This window comes from Strix uralensis, chromosome 9, assembly GCF_047716275.1.
Source record: "Strix uralensis isolate ZFMK-TIS-50842 chromosome 9, bStrUra1, whole genome shotgun sequence".
Classification (NCBI taxonomy): Eukaryota; Metazoa; Chordata; class Aves; order Strigiformes; family Strigidae; genus Strix; species Strix uralensis.
Genome location: NC_133980.1, coordinates 13478874 through 13498014, shown reverse-complemented (window position 1 = coordinate 13498014; position 19141 = coordinate 13478874). Strand labels below are relative to the sequence as shown.

At 51.2% G+C, this 19141-nt stretch overlaps 1 protein-coding gene across 2 annotated transcripts in view; it reads right to left on the bottom strand.

The window, feature by feature from the left end:
- Positions 1–16187: 16187 nt before the first annotated feature.
- Positions 16188–19141, bottom strand: part of TP63 (tumor protein p63) — a 104214-nt gene continuing 101260 nt past the window's right edge. For both annotated transcript variants that reach the window (XM_074878212.1, XM_074878214.1), the window contains 3 exons: positions 18704–18848; positions 17749–17842; positions 16188–16484 (listed from right to left, as the gene is read on the bottom strand). In XM_074878212.1, the coding sequence (XP_074734313.1) occupies positions 16188–16484; positions 17749–17842; positions 18704–18848 (536 nt within the window). The remainder of the gene's footprint in view (positions 16485–17748; positions 17843–18703; positions 18849–19141) is intronic.

The following is a 19141-nucleotide window of genomic DNA, read 5'->3' as shown; positions in this document are numbered from 1 at the left end:
ATGAATCATTGCACTTCACAGTCAGGGATGTGGCAGCAGAGACTGCGGCAGCGAGGGCACCGAGGCATTTGGAGCAGCAGCTATCAGGGGCCATAGTAGCCCAAGGCACCTGACGCCTTGTGCAGAGGGTAGGAGCATGGAAAACACCTTGTACAAGCAAAGAACCACCAATGGGGCCCAGCCGAAAGTCTGAATTTAAGCCCCTTTGGGCTGTAAATGTCTTACTGCAGGTGGCTGATGAAAGTTTCCCTCCAGCCAAAACTCACCCCTGAAACCTCACTGGCAAATAAGACTTATGGGTATTTACAAATCCCTGAATCCACAGTCAAGGCTGAAATACCTAAAGCTCCTTATGTCCAGTGGCTACAGAGTCTAATAAAACCTGGGCACACCTATAGGCATTAGCCTGTGATACTTTTTGAGGTGTTAATTTTAAGCAACTGAACCTCACCAATATTGCTGTGGAGGCTTAGGGACATGTGGACAACAAGTCAGTCTCCAGCAGCTCCACTGAGTGATGACTAATCCCCATTGATTCCAAGCTGGGAGATGATAACCTTATAAAATATGGTGTATTTGGACCTTTTGTGTGTCCCCTTTATTTTCCAGGAGTTAGACTGACAGCCTAAGATACAGCAGCTCTGATGACTTTGGAGACCAAGCAATAAACTCTGCAAGAGGCCAGTCCGGCTGAAGACCCTCTTCTGCTGCCACTCCATCCCATCCTGCAGCTGCATCCCTCCTGCTGTCTCCCCACCCTGCTGCTTCATCTCTGCCTTGGTGATGGACAGTTTGGGTGACACCATCCCTGCCAGCTGCTTCACCTAAGGTTGGCCAGTCCCTGTGCAAGGGTCTCTCCACCTTGGAGGTACTGTGGTCGTGGGTGGGAGCAGAGCCTGGACTGGTTTGTCACCGTTGCATTACACTGCTGGCTGCCTGTGAGCTGCAGTGACTTGGCATGGGGAAAGATGTAAGCAGAGGAAGGAGATGGAGTTTGCACTAGGCACTGCTCATCCCTTCTGGTTAAACCTGAGCAGAGCCAACCTGAGAGCTCACAGGCAGCCAAACATCTTCCCATGGAAAACTGTCATTAAAAAAAAAAAAAGTTGTTTCCTCCTGTCCACACCCTTGCCCAGCCTGGGGAAAAAACCCAAAACAAGACAGCTGGCTCTAACAGTGCTGGCAGTGAGATAAAAATGGGCTAGTCCTGCTTTGGGGAAGAACTATATTAAAAAAGGAAAGAAGCATGCATGTCTTGTTTCCGCAACTGCTCCTACGCCCACACTCCAACAGAAGAGCCACCTTTTCCTGGGGGAAATGTTGCTGCTTGTCTGTGCATTGAGATATGACCCTGGCTGGATCCCACAACGTTGTGCTCTTCCCCAGGTGTGGATGGGTGCATGTGTACATGTGCTTTTCCTCCCGCCACCCCATTTCCACAGCAGGCACCCAGGCCCAGAGTCTAAGGTGCTTTGGTGCCAGTGACAGCACCAGAACCAACAGTGTGCAGCCGTGCATGAGGCCAGATCCTGCACTGTTGTTCACCCCAGGCACTGTCCTGCCTTCACTTTGGGCCTGGGGGGTCCACATGTACAGGTGCAGTAGATGCCATCGAGAACAACAGGGCCCCGCCATGTCCTCCCAGAGCACGGCGTAGTGTGCGTGGGTCACTCATCTGCCCTCAGAGCACACACTGCACAAGCAAACTGCTGTCTCCACAGGTCTGGTGGATGCCATGGCCAGCCTAGCATTACTTTTATCTTGTTTTAAACACATGGTGAAAGCTGGCACCAAGTTTGTTTCCTTCTCATTTAACAAAACATTGTTATGCAAAAAAAAAAAAAAATATAAATGTCAACATGTCCCAACCCCTTGGACACCATCCAACCCTGCCAAAAATAAGTCCTGGCACACTACAGGAACTTGAGAAAGCAAAACAGGCAACTCAAAATGCTGCCTGGCCACCCTCACCTTGTTCTGGGGCAAGGCAGAGCGCTGGTGAGCCTCAGGGAAGCGGGGTTCAGCCTCGGTCCAGCTGGGCGGCAGTGTGCAGCGTGCGCGGCCGCGGCAGGAGAGCACTGGTGCAGGCAACCGCAGTGCGTGCCGTGGCAGGAGCAGGCAACGCGAGGGCCCCGTGGGCAAACGGAGCCGGGCTGGCGAGTGGACACACTTGGCAAAGGAGCAAGTCAGCTAATGATCGTTTCCAGGGGTGGTTTGGATAACAAGAATGGCAGTTCTAGTAGGTATTTCCTGAGGTTGAGCAGGGCAGGGCAGGGGGAATTAGTATGAGCTCAGTTTAGCTTCTACCCCTCCTTTATTTGTAATGAGATTAACAGCAGAGATGGCAGCGGCACCATCAGTCTGCTGCCACGATGGGGTGAGCTGATAAACAGCTCCTGCGCTGCCTTGCATGCGAGCGCAACAGCTCCGGCCCACGGGCAAAAACAACGGAAAAAACACACTTTTATCACACGTGGCTTTTTTGCAATGGCCTTAGAGTGGCTTCGCTCCCAAGTTCGGGGGAAACACGTTGCATTGGACTGGCCTGGCTGCTCCGGGCAGCGCCAGGAGTGTGGCTGCCCTCCCAGCGCATCCCAGCATCACCAGCCCCTCCTTGCAGTGCTCCTGCACCCGATGTCAGATGAAAGCACCAGGCTAAAGGCTGGTCCCTGCTTTGTTGGTGAAAAATGAGGCCACTGCTTGCTGCCAGTGTGCTTTGGGCAGCTCCAGTGCAAGAAATGAAACCAGTTGGTTTGACTGCAATGAAGCAGAAGCTAGAAAGATGTGTGAATGCCCTGAAAGGCACCTCCCAACTGCTCATGGTGCTTTAACTGGACTGTAGCAAAGGTGCAGAAGAAACTCTCTCATGACGCTCCCTCATAGAGACGAGAATGTGGACCCTCTGGCAAATTTTGCAAAGATCTTCATCACGCCTGTGACAAGATCTGTTAATGGCAAACCTAGAGCCACCTCTAAATGTACATAGCTCTAGTAGAGGAGTTTTGGCTGGAAAACCACTGAAACAAAAGCCCTGTATATTAAAAGCCTGATATTAGTCACAGTAACCGGACACACATAGGCCAAGTGTGCCCATCCAGGGCAGGGGCCCCAGCTGCTGTGGGGCACATTGGCACCAGGCTCATCTCTGCAGGGGTCTCTGCAGCAGCTGGGCACAGCCAAGGTGATGCCTGAACCTGACATCCCCTTCAGCACATTGTCAGTCACTGGTCACATCACCCTTTGCCAGGATGCCCACAAAAACCATCTGTGGTGACATGCATTTCTGCATGAAGACCTTCTTGTGGAGCCCCATCAACATGTGCCCATGGCCCAGGGGTGGCCAAGTGCTCGGGGGGCCAGCTGCCTGCTGTTGGGAGGATTGCGGGGTGCTGCTCCCACCACCACACAGGAAAAAAACAACCCACCAGCATCTTAAAACCAGTTTGCTGGCCCCAGGCACCTGGGGGTTGTTTGTTCATCTCCTTTCGTTTCGACACCTCGTGTGAGAGGCTGGGAGCTGGCATTCACCACTCCTGTGGTGCCAGCTCTGAGATTGTTTTGTTTGATTTGCTGGCCAAATTGGGTGGATGGGTGGAGACTGAATTTTCCCCTTTATTTTTGTTTTCAAAAAACCCTTCTGGCCCTGGGTGAGGCAGAAGGAGCTGAGTAGTTTCACCTCTGTCTTCTCTGTGACAGTTACCTGCCTACAGCATTGGGGCCACAGCCTGGCTCCTCCAAGCAGAGGAGCTGGGTGTCAGGGGGGGGACAAACTTGCTGGCCAGGTGGGGAAGGCCCTCAGCCACCCCACACAGCAGTTTTTTACTCCCTCTCTCTCTCCAAGCACACTGGAAAAAGCTTTTGTGTGAGCCCATCCTCCCTTGCTCTACCCAACAGGTCAAGGGAAAAATAAGGCCTTTAATATGGGCAGCCTGTGGCGCTGGGAGAGGGTGGGGCAGGCTGTGAACTCCTCATCAGCAGTGGGGCGATCGCTGAAAATCCTGGCCTCGTAGCCTGGCCTCATTTCACACAGCTGCAGGGAAGAGGTTTGTCACCAAAGGTCCCCAGGGAAAGCCCTGAGCTGAGTGCGGTTGACGCCCTGAGGTGCTCTGAGCAAACACTTTCAGAATAACCATCCCCACATCAAAACATGGCCCTGACAGTAACTCTTAGGGATGGGATGAAGTATATACGGACTTTCTCCTGAGCCTGGCTGTGCCCTGTGCTTCCCCAGGTGACTCACCCGGCCCTCGAAGCACCTCTGCAAGCAAAACAGCCCTGGAGGTTTTTTTCCCCCATCTCACTCATGGGTATGAAGAGAAGGATGTTTACATGCATCTTCCGAAAGCTCAGCCATAAGCAACTGATGTGCTATGCTCTCCTGTGCCCAGCAAACTGCCAGGTCCACCCTGCCAGCCACAAGCCCACGGGGTTGCCACCAGGATTTCCTGGCAGCTTGGGCTTGGCCACCCCTCTGGAGCCACCTGAGAGGCTGTGGGGAAAGTAAACATACTCACACCAAACCCAGGCCCTGCAGGGAGTGAGAAAGCCTGGCTGATGAGCACACACCCTGCCCCGCTCAGCTGACACCATGCATGTTCCTCCCTGTTTGCTTGAACAATGCACTGGGAGCTGTGGCAGTGACCCGGCAGCTGTGGCCCGCACCCTGCCAGTGCCCTGAAAGCAGCCTGACCATGGGGTCTGCATGGCCAAGAGCTGCTGGCATGCCTGCCCGCTCCTCGGCTGCTGGGATTGATTGTGCTGGTTGGAGCTGCTAGCATTATCCCTTGGGGGGAACCAGGCCAAATGTACAAATTGTGTTTGCTTTGGGAGCATAAGGAACCCTTAGCAGTTCTCCTTGAGGTGGAAGATGCTACATCCTTTCTCCCCTTTCAGACTAATTACACTGAAACAAAAGGTGAGATATACCATGCCAGGAACATTACCAAGCCTGCAAGTCCTCCAGCCAGCGGGATTAGGTGGAAGCTCTGGATGGCACAAATACAGATGCCAGCAGCCAGCTTCACGCTCTTCTTGCTCAACCGCTGGCGCCACCAGGCAAAAGATAACAAACATCTCTCCTGCTCCCGTGATGGGCCTAGCAGTAAAAGATTTCCAAGTCCGAAGCTCCTGCTGAGTAGCCCATGTTCCAGGCTATGTGGAAGAGCTGCCATCCCTCAGCACCCCTTTGCCCCAGCTATGAACACTGCGTAGCACCAAAATGTAGGGGAGACCCGAGTGCTGCACAGCCCAGGCACTGCCGTGGGTTCTCCCCTTCTGCCTTCAAACTGCATCTCACTTCCAGCACTTCCACTCTTCTCAAGGGATGACATGGCTGTTGCCGACTCCTCCTTTTTCAGGAAAACCCAACTGGACTCTTTGCTTTCCCCTCCCTTGCAGCTCTGCAAGTCATCAGTTGCCATGCTGCCAGGCCATGGTAGTCTGAAGGCAGCTCTGCCTTGCAGACATACTCAGTATAAACAGGAATAAATGCACCGGAGGGATCCTCCTGTTCTAACCAAGCAGGGGAAAAAGGACAGAGTGCTGCCTGGAAACACAGGCCAGCTCTGCGAGTATCACCCAGATCTTCTCCCTCCCTGTCATGCCTGGCCTCTCTGGTCAGCATTGCTCTTCTCTCACTTGCAATGGGGATGCTCACCACCAGCTAAAGCAGCATGAATGGGAAGAAAATCAGGCTTAGGAAATTTGCTTCTACCAGTATAGATGTCGGTCTTGGGCGCCCTTTTCTGCAGCCTCACTGGATCTGATTTGGCTGTCTCAACTAGCTGAGAGGCCTCTCAATGGTACTCCACATGCCCTGGCCTAACCAGGCATACAAGGGTTAACCAGCGTGTTCCTTGGGCCCAGCATCACTTCATCTCAATTGAAGCAAAAGGAAAGCTCTACTGAAGCTCTTCCTCTTGAAGATGGGAAAAGGGTCAAGTGCTCCAGTTTGTGCTCCATGTCTTCCCAGACTCTTGCTGGGCTTCATCTCCCGTGGAATGCTGCAGTAACTGTGCTGCTTCTCAGCCATGGGGGCACTACTACAAAAACAACAGAAAAAAATTAAAAATCAAATTTCAGTCAGCTTGCTCTGCTCCTGAGACTCTCCAGACAGCAGCCAGCCACAGCCTGCATCGGACAGAGTGCCTTTGCCTTCACGTCCTCACCTGCTCATCTTCATCTGGCTGCTGGCATCCCTGGCAGGGCTTCAGTCATGTCCAATTTCCTCACCTCCAAGGCAAGGCTGAAATAATCTGAGACAGCTGCTGCCCATGGCCTGACTGTAATGTACTTGCCTTAATGGTTACTTGCTAATATTTTACCCTTGGGTGAAATTACAAGGTTCAGGGCCAGGTGGAACACGTTCAGCCATCTCTTCTTTGGGGCAAGCTGAGTCACTGCTGTTAGAGTTGTGCAAATCGAGCCTGTGTGTAGTTTTGGTGCATATGTTTTTACCGTGAGCCCTTACCTTCAGTGCACAGCAGGATCCCTGATAGCTCCTACACACTGACTTCCTTCTGTTCAAGTCACTAATTAAGCAGCAATAAAGGCTAGAATATAAACTATAATAGAAATAACTGTCTTGCTACCTGTAGCACTTAAAGCTGGAAGAAAACTTTTCTATAGGGAGAGCAAACAGTGAGGTCTGTGTTCTCCAGCTACCACCCTCAGTGGCAGGCAGGCACCACCACAGGCTGCTGCCCTAGAAAATGGAAGCCCTGCTCACGACTTGCAAAAGATATGGTGGGTTTGAGGCTCAGGCCAGAGCCTAAATGCCAGAAGGGAGGAGACCGGCTCACACTCGCCGATGCTCAGGGCTGGGTATTTGCACTGCCTTCAGAGGGCCAAATACTGCCCTGGCGGAAGGGTGCTGGACACTGCTCTGGGGCCAGGCTTCCAGCACATGGCCATTGAAGCACCTTCTAGGCACATTGTGCTGGAGGTGACCTGTTACCTCCTGTTTCTGTGAAAAACATCTCCATTCAGATACTCACATTCACCTTCAGGTTGGCAACTCTCTCCGGGTTCAGCATGGGCTGCTTGACTGTGTCCTTGGAATAAGAAATCAATGCGTTTATCTCACAGTTCGCCATGGCACGTGGATAATTTGATGCAATTGTGTAGCCATCCACGCCTTTAATTAATCAAAGAGTTTTTCACACAGCACTGTGCAATATTTTGTTTCCTAACATCCCTGCTACAGAATACTAGGATCTGTTGTAACATTTCTTACCCAATTCCAGCTCTGAGGGCTATGCAGCCAAGAAGAAGATGGATCACGTGTAGAAATCTTCAGCATTGTCTCCAGAGGCAATTTCCAAGGAATCAGAAGCTGAATTTATCAGAGGCTCACAGAGGGATTTGGAAAAACAAAACAAAACTGAAAAAGAACCAGCCAACAAACAAAAACAACCTCAGGAAGAAAACAGGAAGAAGTCAGCAGGTTCCCTGGGGGTGCCATTTAGGAGGCTCAGGAAAAACTGGAGAAAATCAGAGGCTCTCCTAGAAAACTAGGAAACACCTTGCCAGAGTTCACTGTTTTAGGACAGACCTGAAAAATCCCTTCCAAGGGACCAAGGGGCCACCCCAACAGCTTTGCTTTCAGACCTGCTCCTGCACAGCTTCATCTTGCAGCTGCTGAGGTGGGGGGAAAGGAAAGTGCAGGTGAAGACCGGAGATGGCCAGGTAGGAGAGTGCTTGGAAATGCTTGGCTGAATGCTACTTAACTGTAAAGAAATGCCTGACAGATGCTTGTCCACACCGGAGAGCCGAGCACCCAGCTCACACCTTTGTGCCCAAATGAGCGGTTTGGGCACTCTTCCCTCTGGGGTCCCCACAGACAACGGTGGCCCCAGCCAGGAAAGCTGGGCTGGGACCTGGAGGGCAGGGCAGGGGTGAGCAGTGCGGGGCACCTTGCTGCCGAGCAGAGAGCCTGCGTGGGCAAAGTATGGCCCTGGAGTCCAAATCCCACACAAGTGCTGCCCCGGGCTGCCAGCATGGCACACCCCTCCCCACCTGCCAGCCAAGGGGGTGCCATCCTCCCCAGCTTCTCCTCGGGAGCCTGTCTCCATGGCACAGCCCTGAACTGCGGCGGGTGCCTGCCCTGTGCTGGGGGCCACTCTCACGTTTGTCCCCCCCAGGGCAGAACTGCATGTGAGCCGAAGGAGCGGGGCGAGCTTTCAAAGCATGCACCAGCAAACTGAGCTGGAGCCAGCTCACGGCCTCCGAGCCAAGAGCCCGCGGGGAGCCCCAGGGGAGAGCCCCCCCTCCGCGCAGCACCCTGCGGAGCCACGCAGGTGCACAGTGGGGTGCTGGGTGCCGCAGGCGGGTCGGCCCTGGCGGGGTGCCGGGCTCCCCACCCAGACTGGCTGGGCTGGCTGCCGCCGTGGCGTGGGAGCCCGGAGCCGGCCGCCGGTGCTGCAGCCAGGTGCTGCTGTGGGAGTTCCCGGCTGCGGCGTGTGCTCCCTGCAAAATACCTGGTGGTATGTGCTCAGCTGGAAGAAGAGATGTGTATCGCTTTGGCAGGAAGGACTTCTGCAGCCGAGGCGCTGTGTGTGTGCGTGGAGGGAAGGTGGAGCACCTCTCATGCCCTCGGGCAGGGCACGCATGGTGCTGGGAGCCCCGGCTGCTGCTTGCACCTTGGCCGTGGCTGCAGGGTGTTGCAGCACAGGGTCGCCATGCAGGGCTGTTTGCCTCCCTGCATCTCCAGCCAGCCTCCTGGGGCGGGTAGGCTTTGGCTCTGGAGACATTCACCAACGGAGAGCACAGCTTCAGGCTTTTTGCACCCCAGAGCTGCCTGGGGTGTGAAGAGTTGTCTCTCCTGGTTTGGCAGGTGATGGTTTTTGGTCTTCATCTTCTGAATGTCTCATTTGTGCTGGTGTTGGTTGGCATGGGCACATGGGTGCACAGCAAAGGGCAGGAGCGCAGCAGCTTTCTGCAGTAGTAGTTGCTCTGAAACACCAATAGATCACGTGGTTATGCCACCCATGCAACATCGCAGCCCTTTCATGTGGAATCGAGGAGAAAGGTGTTGAAAAAGGCAGTTTTACAAAACTCACACCCAGAGCAGAGGACCCGTTTGAGTGGCGGGGGGGGGGGGGGGGGGCACGCTCAGTGATTGGCGTTGCACCCACCCGTGCTGGGAAACACGGGACCACATCGACGGAGGAGGAGAGCTGCCACCGCCAGCCGTCACCCGCCGCGGCCCTGCCAGGCCAGCCACCGCCACCGCCACCACCACCGCCACCGCCGCAGCAAGGGCCCGCAGCCCAGCTGCCGCCGGCGGAGAGGCCGGGCCGAGCCCGGCGCGGGTCCCGCTAGAGGGCAGTGGCGCCCCGGGCAGCGCCGCGCACCACCGCCGCCCTCCTCATTTTTGTACTTAATTCTTTTTTATGAAGACGGCGTTATAAATCCCCTTGACAGAGGAACCAACGCGGGTGGCAGATGATGGACTCGGAAACGCCTTGGCTTAGTGCAGCCAGATCTCCCGTTGTCTCAATTTTCAATCATTTTTTAATGCCAGATTGGATTTGTACTTCCTTCTTCTTTCTTTCTTTCTTTCTCTTTCTTTCTTTCTTGCTTTCTTTCTTGCTTTCTTTCTTGCTTTCTCGCTTTCTCTCTTGCTTTCTCTCTCTCTTTCTCTCTTTCTCTCTCTCTCTCTTTCTCTCTTTTCCCTTTCCTTTCCTTTCCTTTCCTTTCCTTTCCTTTCCTTTCCTTTCCTTTCCTTTCCTTTCCTTTCCTTTCCTTTCCTTTCCTTCTTTCCTTTTTTTATATATATATATACATATTTTTTTTTTTTTAGGTCTGCTGCTAGACACTCATTTCAAGAGTGCTGACAGTTAAAACAGAAGAGGAAAAGCACCATCTCTTCCCCAGGGTCTGCCCATTGATTTTGTTTCAGTTTTTCCCTTTTTCTCCTCAGACCCTGCACCAGTTTCTTTGCCACATGTAGAGGCCTACAGCCAGTTACTTGCCCCTGGATTGCACATGATGGCTGTGCCATGAGAGTGTTGCTTGCAGTGCAGCCAAAAGCCTTAGGAACTCAGCAAAGCCGATTGCATGGACAGAGCTGTCCTGCTTAATATTAACAAACAAGCTTAGCCTTCCCTGGGCCTTGAAGCAGGCACTAATGAGACCACATCTTCCAGGGCATGATTCAGAGTGGGAAGCTAATATGCTCTGAATGGCTCCCCAGGGACTTTCTTGCCACTGATGATGCAGGGAGCCTAACCTCCTACCCTAGGCAGTTGGGAGAGACAATGTAAGCATCTCCCTTCCATGCTGTAATGGTTGGTATCTGCCCAGCTGCCTGTGAGTAATTGCTGAGCATGCCAGAAGGCACCCACCTCCTGTTGCAGCATGTATCCCCATCATCCAGTGAAGTGGCACAGCCAGAAAAGCCACTGGCTGCTGTGCTCTCGTTATCGCTGCATGCAAAGGGCAGTGCACTGCAACAGGAGTGAAAAAAATCAGCTGAATGGTGCATGGAGACCCTCACCAAACACTTCATCTTAGAGCTATCAAGTTGAAATCCAGTTGCCCGTGGCCCTGTGTCTGATGGTGCTGTGGGAGTGGAGCAAGGTGTGGCACTGCTGTGACTGCAGCCACCAAGGCAGAAACACACTGGGTACAAACAACGTCCTTAGGTGTGGCTGGGACTCTTTAGCCCTTGGCTTGAGTGCTGCAGGCACACAGTCACTGTGCGCCATCCCCAGAGATGCCCCTCAGTGCTTGCCCATGCCCTGGCGCTGCAGCTGCAGCCCCCTTGTCCAGCCCCAAATCCTGTATCACCTGCCCCCCTGAGTCCCACATAGCCTTTCCTTCACTCACCAGTGATCCCAGGCATCTGGCTCTCTTCAAGAAGGCAGAGCTGACATTTCCTAAGAACAAAACACTGTAGGAGTGTTTACAAGGAAGTGAAAGTATTTTAACAAAACCAGCTGATCCCCACACTGCCCCAAAAGAGCACTTACCTAGCAGCAGGGCATGGCTGTGATGGGCAGTCCTGCAACATCCACAGGCAGATCGAGGGAGCTGTGGATGGGCTCCAACTCCTCACTGATTGAAAGGCACCTACTAATAAAAACACACATACACACAAAACTAAAAACACCTGGTTCCACAGCGCTGATGTTCAGGCCTTGTGCTGTAGGGATGGTATATACAGTTGGGAGAGGCTGGGCATATAAGGAAAGGGGATCAGTCCATGGGGCCCAGATGAGGAGAGCAAAGCTGTACAAAGGGCAACTGCCACACACCTCTGAGTAAAATTTTGCCTCCTTAATGTTAGGGAAGCAAGCTGGGAGAAAACTGCAGCCAGCAGAGCATAAAGATTAGCTTGCTCTCAGTTTATTTGACCTTCAGGGACAGTGTATCCAAATATCAACAATAAGGCTCCAAAACTCCAGCCTCCGCCCTTTGCTATATGGTCAGGAAGACAACTCTCTGCTGTCATGGGTCGTAGAGAGCCAAAACATCTCAGGACCTAGAAACCACCAGCTCGAGCCTGGCAGCCAGGTGAGGCTGTTTGCCAAACCTGCCTGCTGAAGGCTTGGCACAGGCACAGCCTGTGCCCGGGTAGGGACTGTGTCCTGCCGCCCCACAAAGCAGACCACGCAGGGATGCTCTGCAGGGCCTGGCATAGCTCCTCACTAACCTTCACACAGCAGTTGATGTAAGCTACACATTTTATCACTCAGTAAATCAGAAGGCCAAACAGCCCAAGCTCCCATTTGGTGCTAGGGCTGCCCGCATGGTTTTCCCACTGAGAAACAACTTGCAAAGAGGCAGAGTGGGAGACCAGGTCCTGCAATCCTCCCACCACAGCACAGACAGCCGTTTTGCTGTCAGGAAGGAAGGGGTTTCTGCTAAGCTATACAGGACAGAAAGAACGTGATGAGCAAGACATCCTTCACAGGCTCCACTCGGATGTTTGCCAAGTTTTGTTGTGTCCGGATAAGTTTCATTCCAGCGGACTGCTAGCTTCAGCACACTTAGAACTAACAGCATAGAAGGGTATGCACGTCTTCAGAGGTCCACCCAGGCTTGCAAAACACAGCTGGAAGCTTGTGAGGGATCCCTGCCCTGAAAACTTCATGCCTGCGTATGAAGCATCCCAATATCCAAAGACAAAATTCCAGTGGGTATGGGTGGAGGGCAAAAGGGAGAGCACCAGCTTGGGATTCCTCATCACTGAAACCCTTGCTGTAACATAAGCAATTGCAGAAGTTCCCTACTCCAGCAGTGGATCACAGCAAAAGCAATTGCAACCATCAGCAAACATATTTCAAACCTACCTAGTTAATGGAAACTGAAATCCTATTTTACCTGATCCAATTTGCTCATCTAGAGGCAAAGAGCCCATCAGCTGAAACAGCAAGTTCTCGCAGCCGTTGTAGAAGCAATTCTCTCTTTGAGGGCAACATACTAGTTTTTAACACCACATTCAAGCAATCCCTGACTGCCAGAGTGCAACCAGGGGACCGATGCCGCTGGATATTGATATCCAGAGACAACTGTCTCTCTAATCCTTCAAGCAAAAGGGAAAAGAAACAGTGATCAGAACCAAAGCAACCGGGCAGCCATTCTCTACTCTAATGGTAAACATGAAACTAACTCCCAAGGGAAGCCATGCCTTTTCTTCTTCTGAGATCTTTGTGGGGTTTTTTTTGGACTCCCTGTTCCTGAGCATCCTCCCCCAGTCATAACCCAGGAAAACTGTAAGAAACAGACATAGGGCCCCATACAGAAACCACTGGGCAGTTAATGTGGTGGTCCATGGACAGACTGAGGCCCCCAGCTGATGGAGGCCACTCCATCACTTTTGGGACAGCCATCCCACTGGCTCTGTGCTGCTCTTTCAAATCCCTGGAAGAACCAAGATGCAAAGGAAATGGCTTTGGTAGGAGAGAGGATGCACGGGGTGATGCATGAAGCCTTTGGTGTAAGTTAAATAAGGACAAACCTCGCCAAGCTCTGAGTGGGATGGTGGAGATGGCTGTGCAAGCTTATTTCAGAAGTGTGGAGGTAGGAAAGGGCAGCACTGACCCTGACTGCTCAAAGTGCACATTCCCTCCCCCTGGCCAAGGTACAGAGCAGTCACAGCTCCGTGATGTTTGAGCAGGATGTTGAACATGTGGCACTTCCCAGTGCCCTGCTCAGGAAGAGAATAAAGAAACCTGATGAAAAGGCAAAAGAGCCATGCAAACGACGCAAAAGCCAGGAGACCACACAGTTCAGCAGGAGGCTTACAGAGGCTGACCCATTCAATCTACCAGAAAGAAGGCAGGTGGGTGTATGATAGCACCTTATAACACACCCTTGTGACACAGATGATGCAAGGATGAGAAAACTGCACACATGGGCAAAGGCGACATGAAGCCCCAGCTCCTCAGATGACAAAGCAGCAGCAAAGACTCCTGCTCATTTCCAAGAAGGCGCACAGGCAAGACAAAAAGTTGTTTGTTCAGTGTCATTTTCAGTTTGGCTTTTATTTTCATTGACTTCAACAACAAGGTGTTCCAAAACACACACAGGTCTTGGTGCAGGCAACACTGTCATTGCTACAAGCATTGGCAGATTCTCAGCTCAATTAACCCATACGCTTTGATGTATCAAAACAAAACGAAAAAAAAAAAAAAAAAAATCACAGCTCTACAGGGGAGGGTAAAAGCTACAGCAGTTCAAACTCACTTGAAGATTCCAGTTATACAGAAGTGGGCTCCATAGTGGTATACAGTAGAAAGGTTTTCACAGCATATATTTTAATCAGTGATGCAGCAGAAAAGCTCCATCTCACTGCTGAGTTGAAAAGCAGATACTGAAGTTCTTGCACCCAGACTGAGCACAACATTAACTGCATTAACCTTTATAGTCAGAAGCTTCCTAGTTCCTAAAATGACGGTATTTTTGCATCAATATTTGTACAATACTGAAGCAGCTCAGAAGGATTATACAATGGAGATGCAAAACCTTGGAGGTGAGAAGGGCACAGCCTAATTCACCTCCAGGAATTTGCAAAGTACCTGCACTAACACTTTCCCCGCACTAACACTGCCCCGCTGAATTAATTCTTGCATCAAGTCAAGAGCAGGATGACTTGCTTCTTTTGTAGCATATAGGAAAAAAAAAAAGACATAGTAAATTTTCACACTGAGCATGTTAAATACTTTGAAATCTAGGACACTGCTCTTTGAAGTGTTACAAAATAAAATGACAAAACAGGCTTTCATACCTGCCCCCTCCCCCCTCAACTGCAAAGTAACACAGGAATCTCAGTATGAAAAATACAAATATATTTGTCCAGTGACGAGTCATTTGTTACAAGGTATACTGTAAGCGTTCTGCATAAAAATAATAATTAAAAAAAACCAGAAAAACAAACAACATTTTATTGTGGTTCTGTCAGACCCAGTAGCCCAAGAAGAAATAAAAATTGGCATGTTATGCTGTAGGAAACAAAATTACACATACAAAAAAATATTTATATACACACACTTTACAGGGTAACCATCTTGCATTACCATTCAGAGCTATCCAAAATAGGCTTGCACAGGTACTGAAAGGCAGTCTTCGAATGCAACATAGACCTGGCACAATAGACGGAGGAGGATGCTAACAGTATCAGTCTTAAATGAAATATGTGGCACATGGCAGGGCCCAGAAAACAGCCACTGCATTGAAACAAGATTATTTGGTTGTAGCAAGGTAGGATGAAAAGTCATTTAAGCTGCTTTTCACCTTTCCCCAACCAAAAAAAGTCAGGCTTACTGGTAAAAAGAGCAAGTCAACTTGAAAGCAACTGTGCTGAGCCGAGCTCCTCAGTTTAGGTTTGTTTTGTGTACGTTTTGTCACTACCTTGGCCAATATAAATGTGAAAATATGCGCCCTGTTCAGTTACTCGTCCACAGGATCACTGGCAGTCAGAGGAAACGCCTCAGAGCACAGCTGCTGTAGAACCAATAAAGCAAAAAAACAGAGAAATCAGTTTCTCATGTAAACATGACTTTTTGCATAGCAACACTCATATTACCAGGAACTGGTCTTTGTTCCAAGGCAGTTGGAAATTTCTTTCCTTTTTCACTCTCCACTTCTAGTTGCTCATCACTTAGTCTATAGTCACCAGCAACAAACCACAACAGGCTCCAGCCTATTACAGATATATCTAAAGACAGTTCTACTTTACTTGGCAGGAAACCAATCTAGCATGGTCTAAATAAAAGATTGTCTGGGTTTAGAATAGCTGAAGCCCTACAAATCAGTGTGCAGCTCTCAGTTGGTCCTCTGTTCAACTGGAGGCTAGGCAGGCAAATCCTTATGCTAAACTAACCAGGCTGCATATGTGGCAAAACCTAATTCTCTAGCTTAAATGTCAGTAGTAGTACAGAATGGCTAAAGGTTGGGTGGGGGGCAGAAGTCAAGAGTGACTGATGGCTGTATTTGCATTTATATCCTGAAACAAGCAAACCAGGACATACACATGAATGTAAATTCAAAACAAGAAGAGACAGCAGGTTTGGTTTTTCCCAGAGAAGGTGAGGGAAAAGGAAAAGTGTGTTGCAGGTGGCCAGAAGTGCTGGCCTGCCCAGCAAAGTGCATGTGCTGTCTCCGCTGGAGAATATTACACATGAACAGAGCACTCAGCTCTGTGGGAAGAGGCTGTTTAAGTGCAACGTTCAGCAGACCGATTCCCATTTATTTTTTGGATGAACTGCTAGTTCAGAGTTTGGTGGCTTTGGGTTTTTTGCATGTGGTTTTGGGTTTTTTTTTTTGCTTTTTAAACATTTATATTAAACTTTCCTGCTTTTCAAAGCGGGATCACTGGATGAGAGAGACAAGTTTGCAGGTCAGGATGCCCACAAGATGTGAGGATTCAAAAGTCAAGGAAAGAAGCCCTGTCCCCAGAGAAAAACACGAAACAAGAACAACGCCTTCTCAAGAAGGTCAACGGCTTTCAGGGAAATACTACCCGCCTTCCCCCTTCGCTCAGCTCTTCCCCTTGCAAGAGCTGGGGTGGAGGTTGCTGCCTAGGAGTATGACCTAGACAGCATCAAGGGCATAACCTAGCGTGAGTGAGCAAGAAGGTTCCCTCCGCCCTTCGTCCAGGGGTGCAGTACCAAGCAGAAGGAAGACAAATGAAGGGCTGAGCAGTTTGTGGCCGAGGCGGGGTGGAGTGGGGTCTGTGGGCCTCACTCCCCTTCCTCCTTGATGCGTTGCTGTTTGTTGCGCCGGGCATCCATGTCGAAGTTGAAGTCATTCCACTCGTCGCGGGGTGGGAAGGAAATGGTCTGCCGGAGCGTGAAGCGGACCGCGTCGATGACCCGCTCCCCCCTGGTTTCGCTGGAGCCCACGCTGACGGTGGAGGCGCCGCTGGGGGTGCGCAGGAGATGGGGAGGGGAGGAGAAGTCATGGAGCTGCCGGTGGTCCAGGATGCCCTTCCAGATGGCATGGCGGAACTGCTCCGGGATCTTGAGGCTCACCAGATCCTGCAAGGCAAGGTAGAGGGCTTAACAGGGCAATCCCTGGCCAAGCTGGTCTCCAGGAATAGAAGGAGCCTCTGGGCCACCCTGAAAATGCTTATTAACCAGCAAAGCTGCTAAAATCCAGGTGGCCATGATGCACTGTAGAAGACAAACCACTAATCCTGAAGGTGGTGGTTCACTTCTGAACAAGCATGTATAGCCATGAGGCAGCAAGGACTTATGACACAAGGTCTGTTTTGAAGTTACACAAAACACACATTCAAGCATAAGATAAGGTGACCTAAAGCTAAATGTTTAACTGGACTGCAAGACCTCCAAGACAACCTCAGGGAGATCTGCTGGTTGTCTATGGTGGGAGATGCTGGGCTGCAGAAGTTCAATGGCTTTGAAAACTTCCATGTTTATTTGAAAGCCTGCAAAAGGATTTTAGAATCCAAATCTGAGCTCCAGTATTCAAAGCTCTGGGTCTGACTCTATAGGAACCGCCTTAACTTGAACACAACCAAAATTTAAGAACAGACACATAACCTTAGAAAACTTGGACTCTGAGATCCCATCATGTTTGGTGCAGTACCTGAGGGGAACATTAACTAAACTCTGGGAAATATGATATCAGCTTCTGATAAAATTAGCAACCAGCTTTGGTTAATTTGGGTCAGCTTTTCTAATTAGAGCAGCAGCAAAAGGAAGGCAGCCCATACTAGGAAGCAAAAGCACCACAGCCTTGCAAAGTCTTGGGGAAAAAAAATGGGACAGCCAGCTCGGAGGAGAGCAATGGCGCAGGAGAGGAAGCAGCAACCCTGCAGCAAAAGCCATGCAAGAGAAAAGAAAAAAAAAAAACACAAAACCAAAACAGGGCTGAGATGCCAGTGGCAAGGGAAGATCATTAAGGTAAGGCCAGAAAACAGAAGCAGGGAGGGAAAAATGCAGACCACTTCTGGACAGCCTACTTGTCTGCAGGCAAGTGAGGTGTTTCAGAGCAGTGTAAACTGAAACCAAGCCTTGTAGAATTAATAGGCATGTGGGCTGGGTCCACTTCGGGGGCTGAAACAGAGAGTGGTGGGGAGGGGGAGACACTCTTTCTCTGTGCCAGGCAAGGCAGTTACAATGCTGGCCCTGAGTCCAGCCTCTCTTCACCTTCTCTGTGTGCAACAGCCTTAAATCACACTAATCATATAAAAATAAAAATATACTGAGTCTGGATTTCTGACCCTTCCTAAAGCAGGGTCAAGAGTGCAAACAAAGGAAATGGTGAGGAGTTACTTACATCCATGGAGTAATGCTCAATCTGATAGATGGTTGTCAGCCCCTGGGTCGTGAAATAATCCACACAGGATGAGCAGCCCAACCTCGCTAAGAAGCTGCAGAGGAGGAAGGAAGGAAGGAGAGAGAAAAAAGGATCACCCTGGCTGCAACAGCCTAAACCACAGAAAAACCAAACACTCAGCCAACCTGCAGCAACAGGAAACAAAGCTTTTACCCTTGGCTTGACCCTCTCCAAGACATCCCAGGCCAGCAAGCCACATCGCTGCCACATCAAACAAACGAGGGAGTCCTTCGGCTCAGCGCCCAGCAGACAATCCTCATGGCAGCACATTGCCTTAGTCAAGAGCTGGTACTGCACAGCCTGGATCTTGGGGCAGGAAGGCTCATATGGACCCTCCTGCCAGGTCACTTCACCCAGAAGGTGGCTGAGCCCATGGCAGCCTGCTGCATGGATAGAGGGCTTCAGCAAGGCGGTGGGTCTGGGGCTCAGACACGTCATGCACACAAAGTACTTCAAATCTGTACATTCCTCCCTAAGTGTAAAGGATTCCTCCTTTATGGGTAGCATCTCTCAACCTGTTTGACTTCATGGAGGGCAGAGCGGCTTCGGACCCCAGCCACAGCTTGTTGAGTGGGTAAAGGGGAAAAAAAGAAAAAAACAGAAAAAGAAATGTTTGCAAGACTGCCTGACGCCCTCAGCTCCACCAGTCCAACAGATGCTGCACCCCTGGGCTTTCTTGCAGTCCTAACGTCCCTGTTTCTCTCAGGTGCTCGGAGGTGGGGGTTTGAGGCTCGGTGCCCTGAGGGTGCCAGCCCCAGGACTGCCAAGACCCACTGGGATCCAGTGCTCCTAGAGAATAGGGCGAGGGACCCGGCAGGACCCTTCAGGCTCCCGACACGAGGCCTCTGTTCCCTGCAGGTGGGAAATGTGCGCCGGGCAGCCTGCTCCTGCTCACCTGACGATGCTGCAGTCTGTGGGGTACGGAGGAGGGGGGGTGCAGTGGGACGTTGAAGGCATGGAGAGGGGAGGAGGCAGCGCCTGCGTGGGGCTGAGGCCATTCATGTCACCGGTCATGGCCATGTGGGTACCCATCATGGGAACTGGAGGAGAGAAGGAGCAGCACATTGTTACCCAGGCATCCCCAGACCCCTGCTTCACCCCCAGCACCAAAGGACAGCACCTGCAGCCGAAGCAGCCTTAAATCCCCTGCAAAGCCCCGCACAGAGTGAGTTCATAGGGAATTTCAGGCAGGGCTGCAATGACTGCACAAGGACCAGATGACAGACAGTCCTTCAGGATCTCTCCCCTCACTGGAGCAACTGTCAGCAGCACTGCCGCCGCCGCGTCACCTTCCCTTACAAACAGGCTCGGTAGAAACCTAAGACGCTGCGGG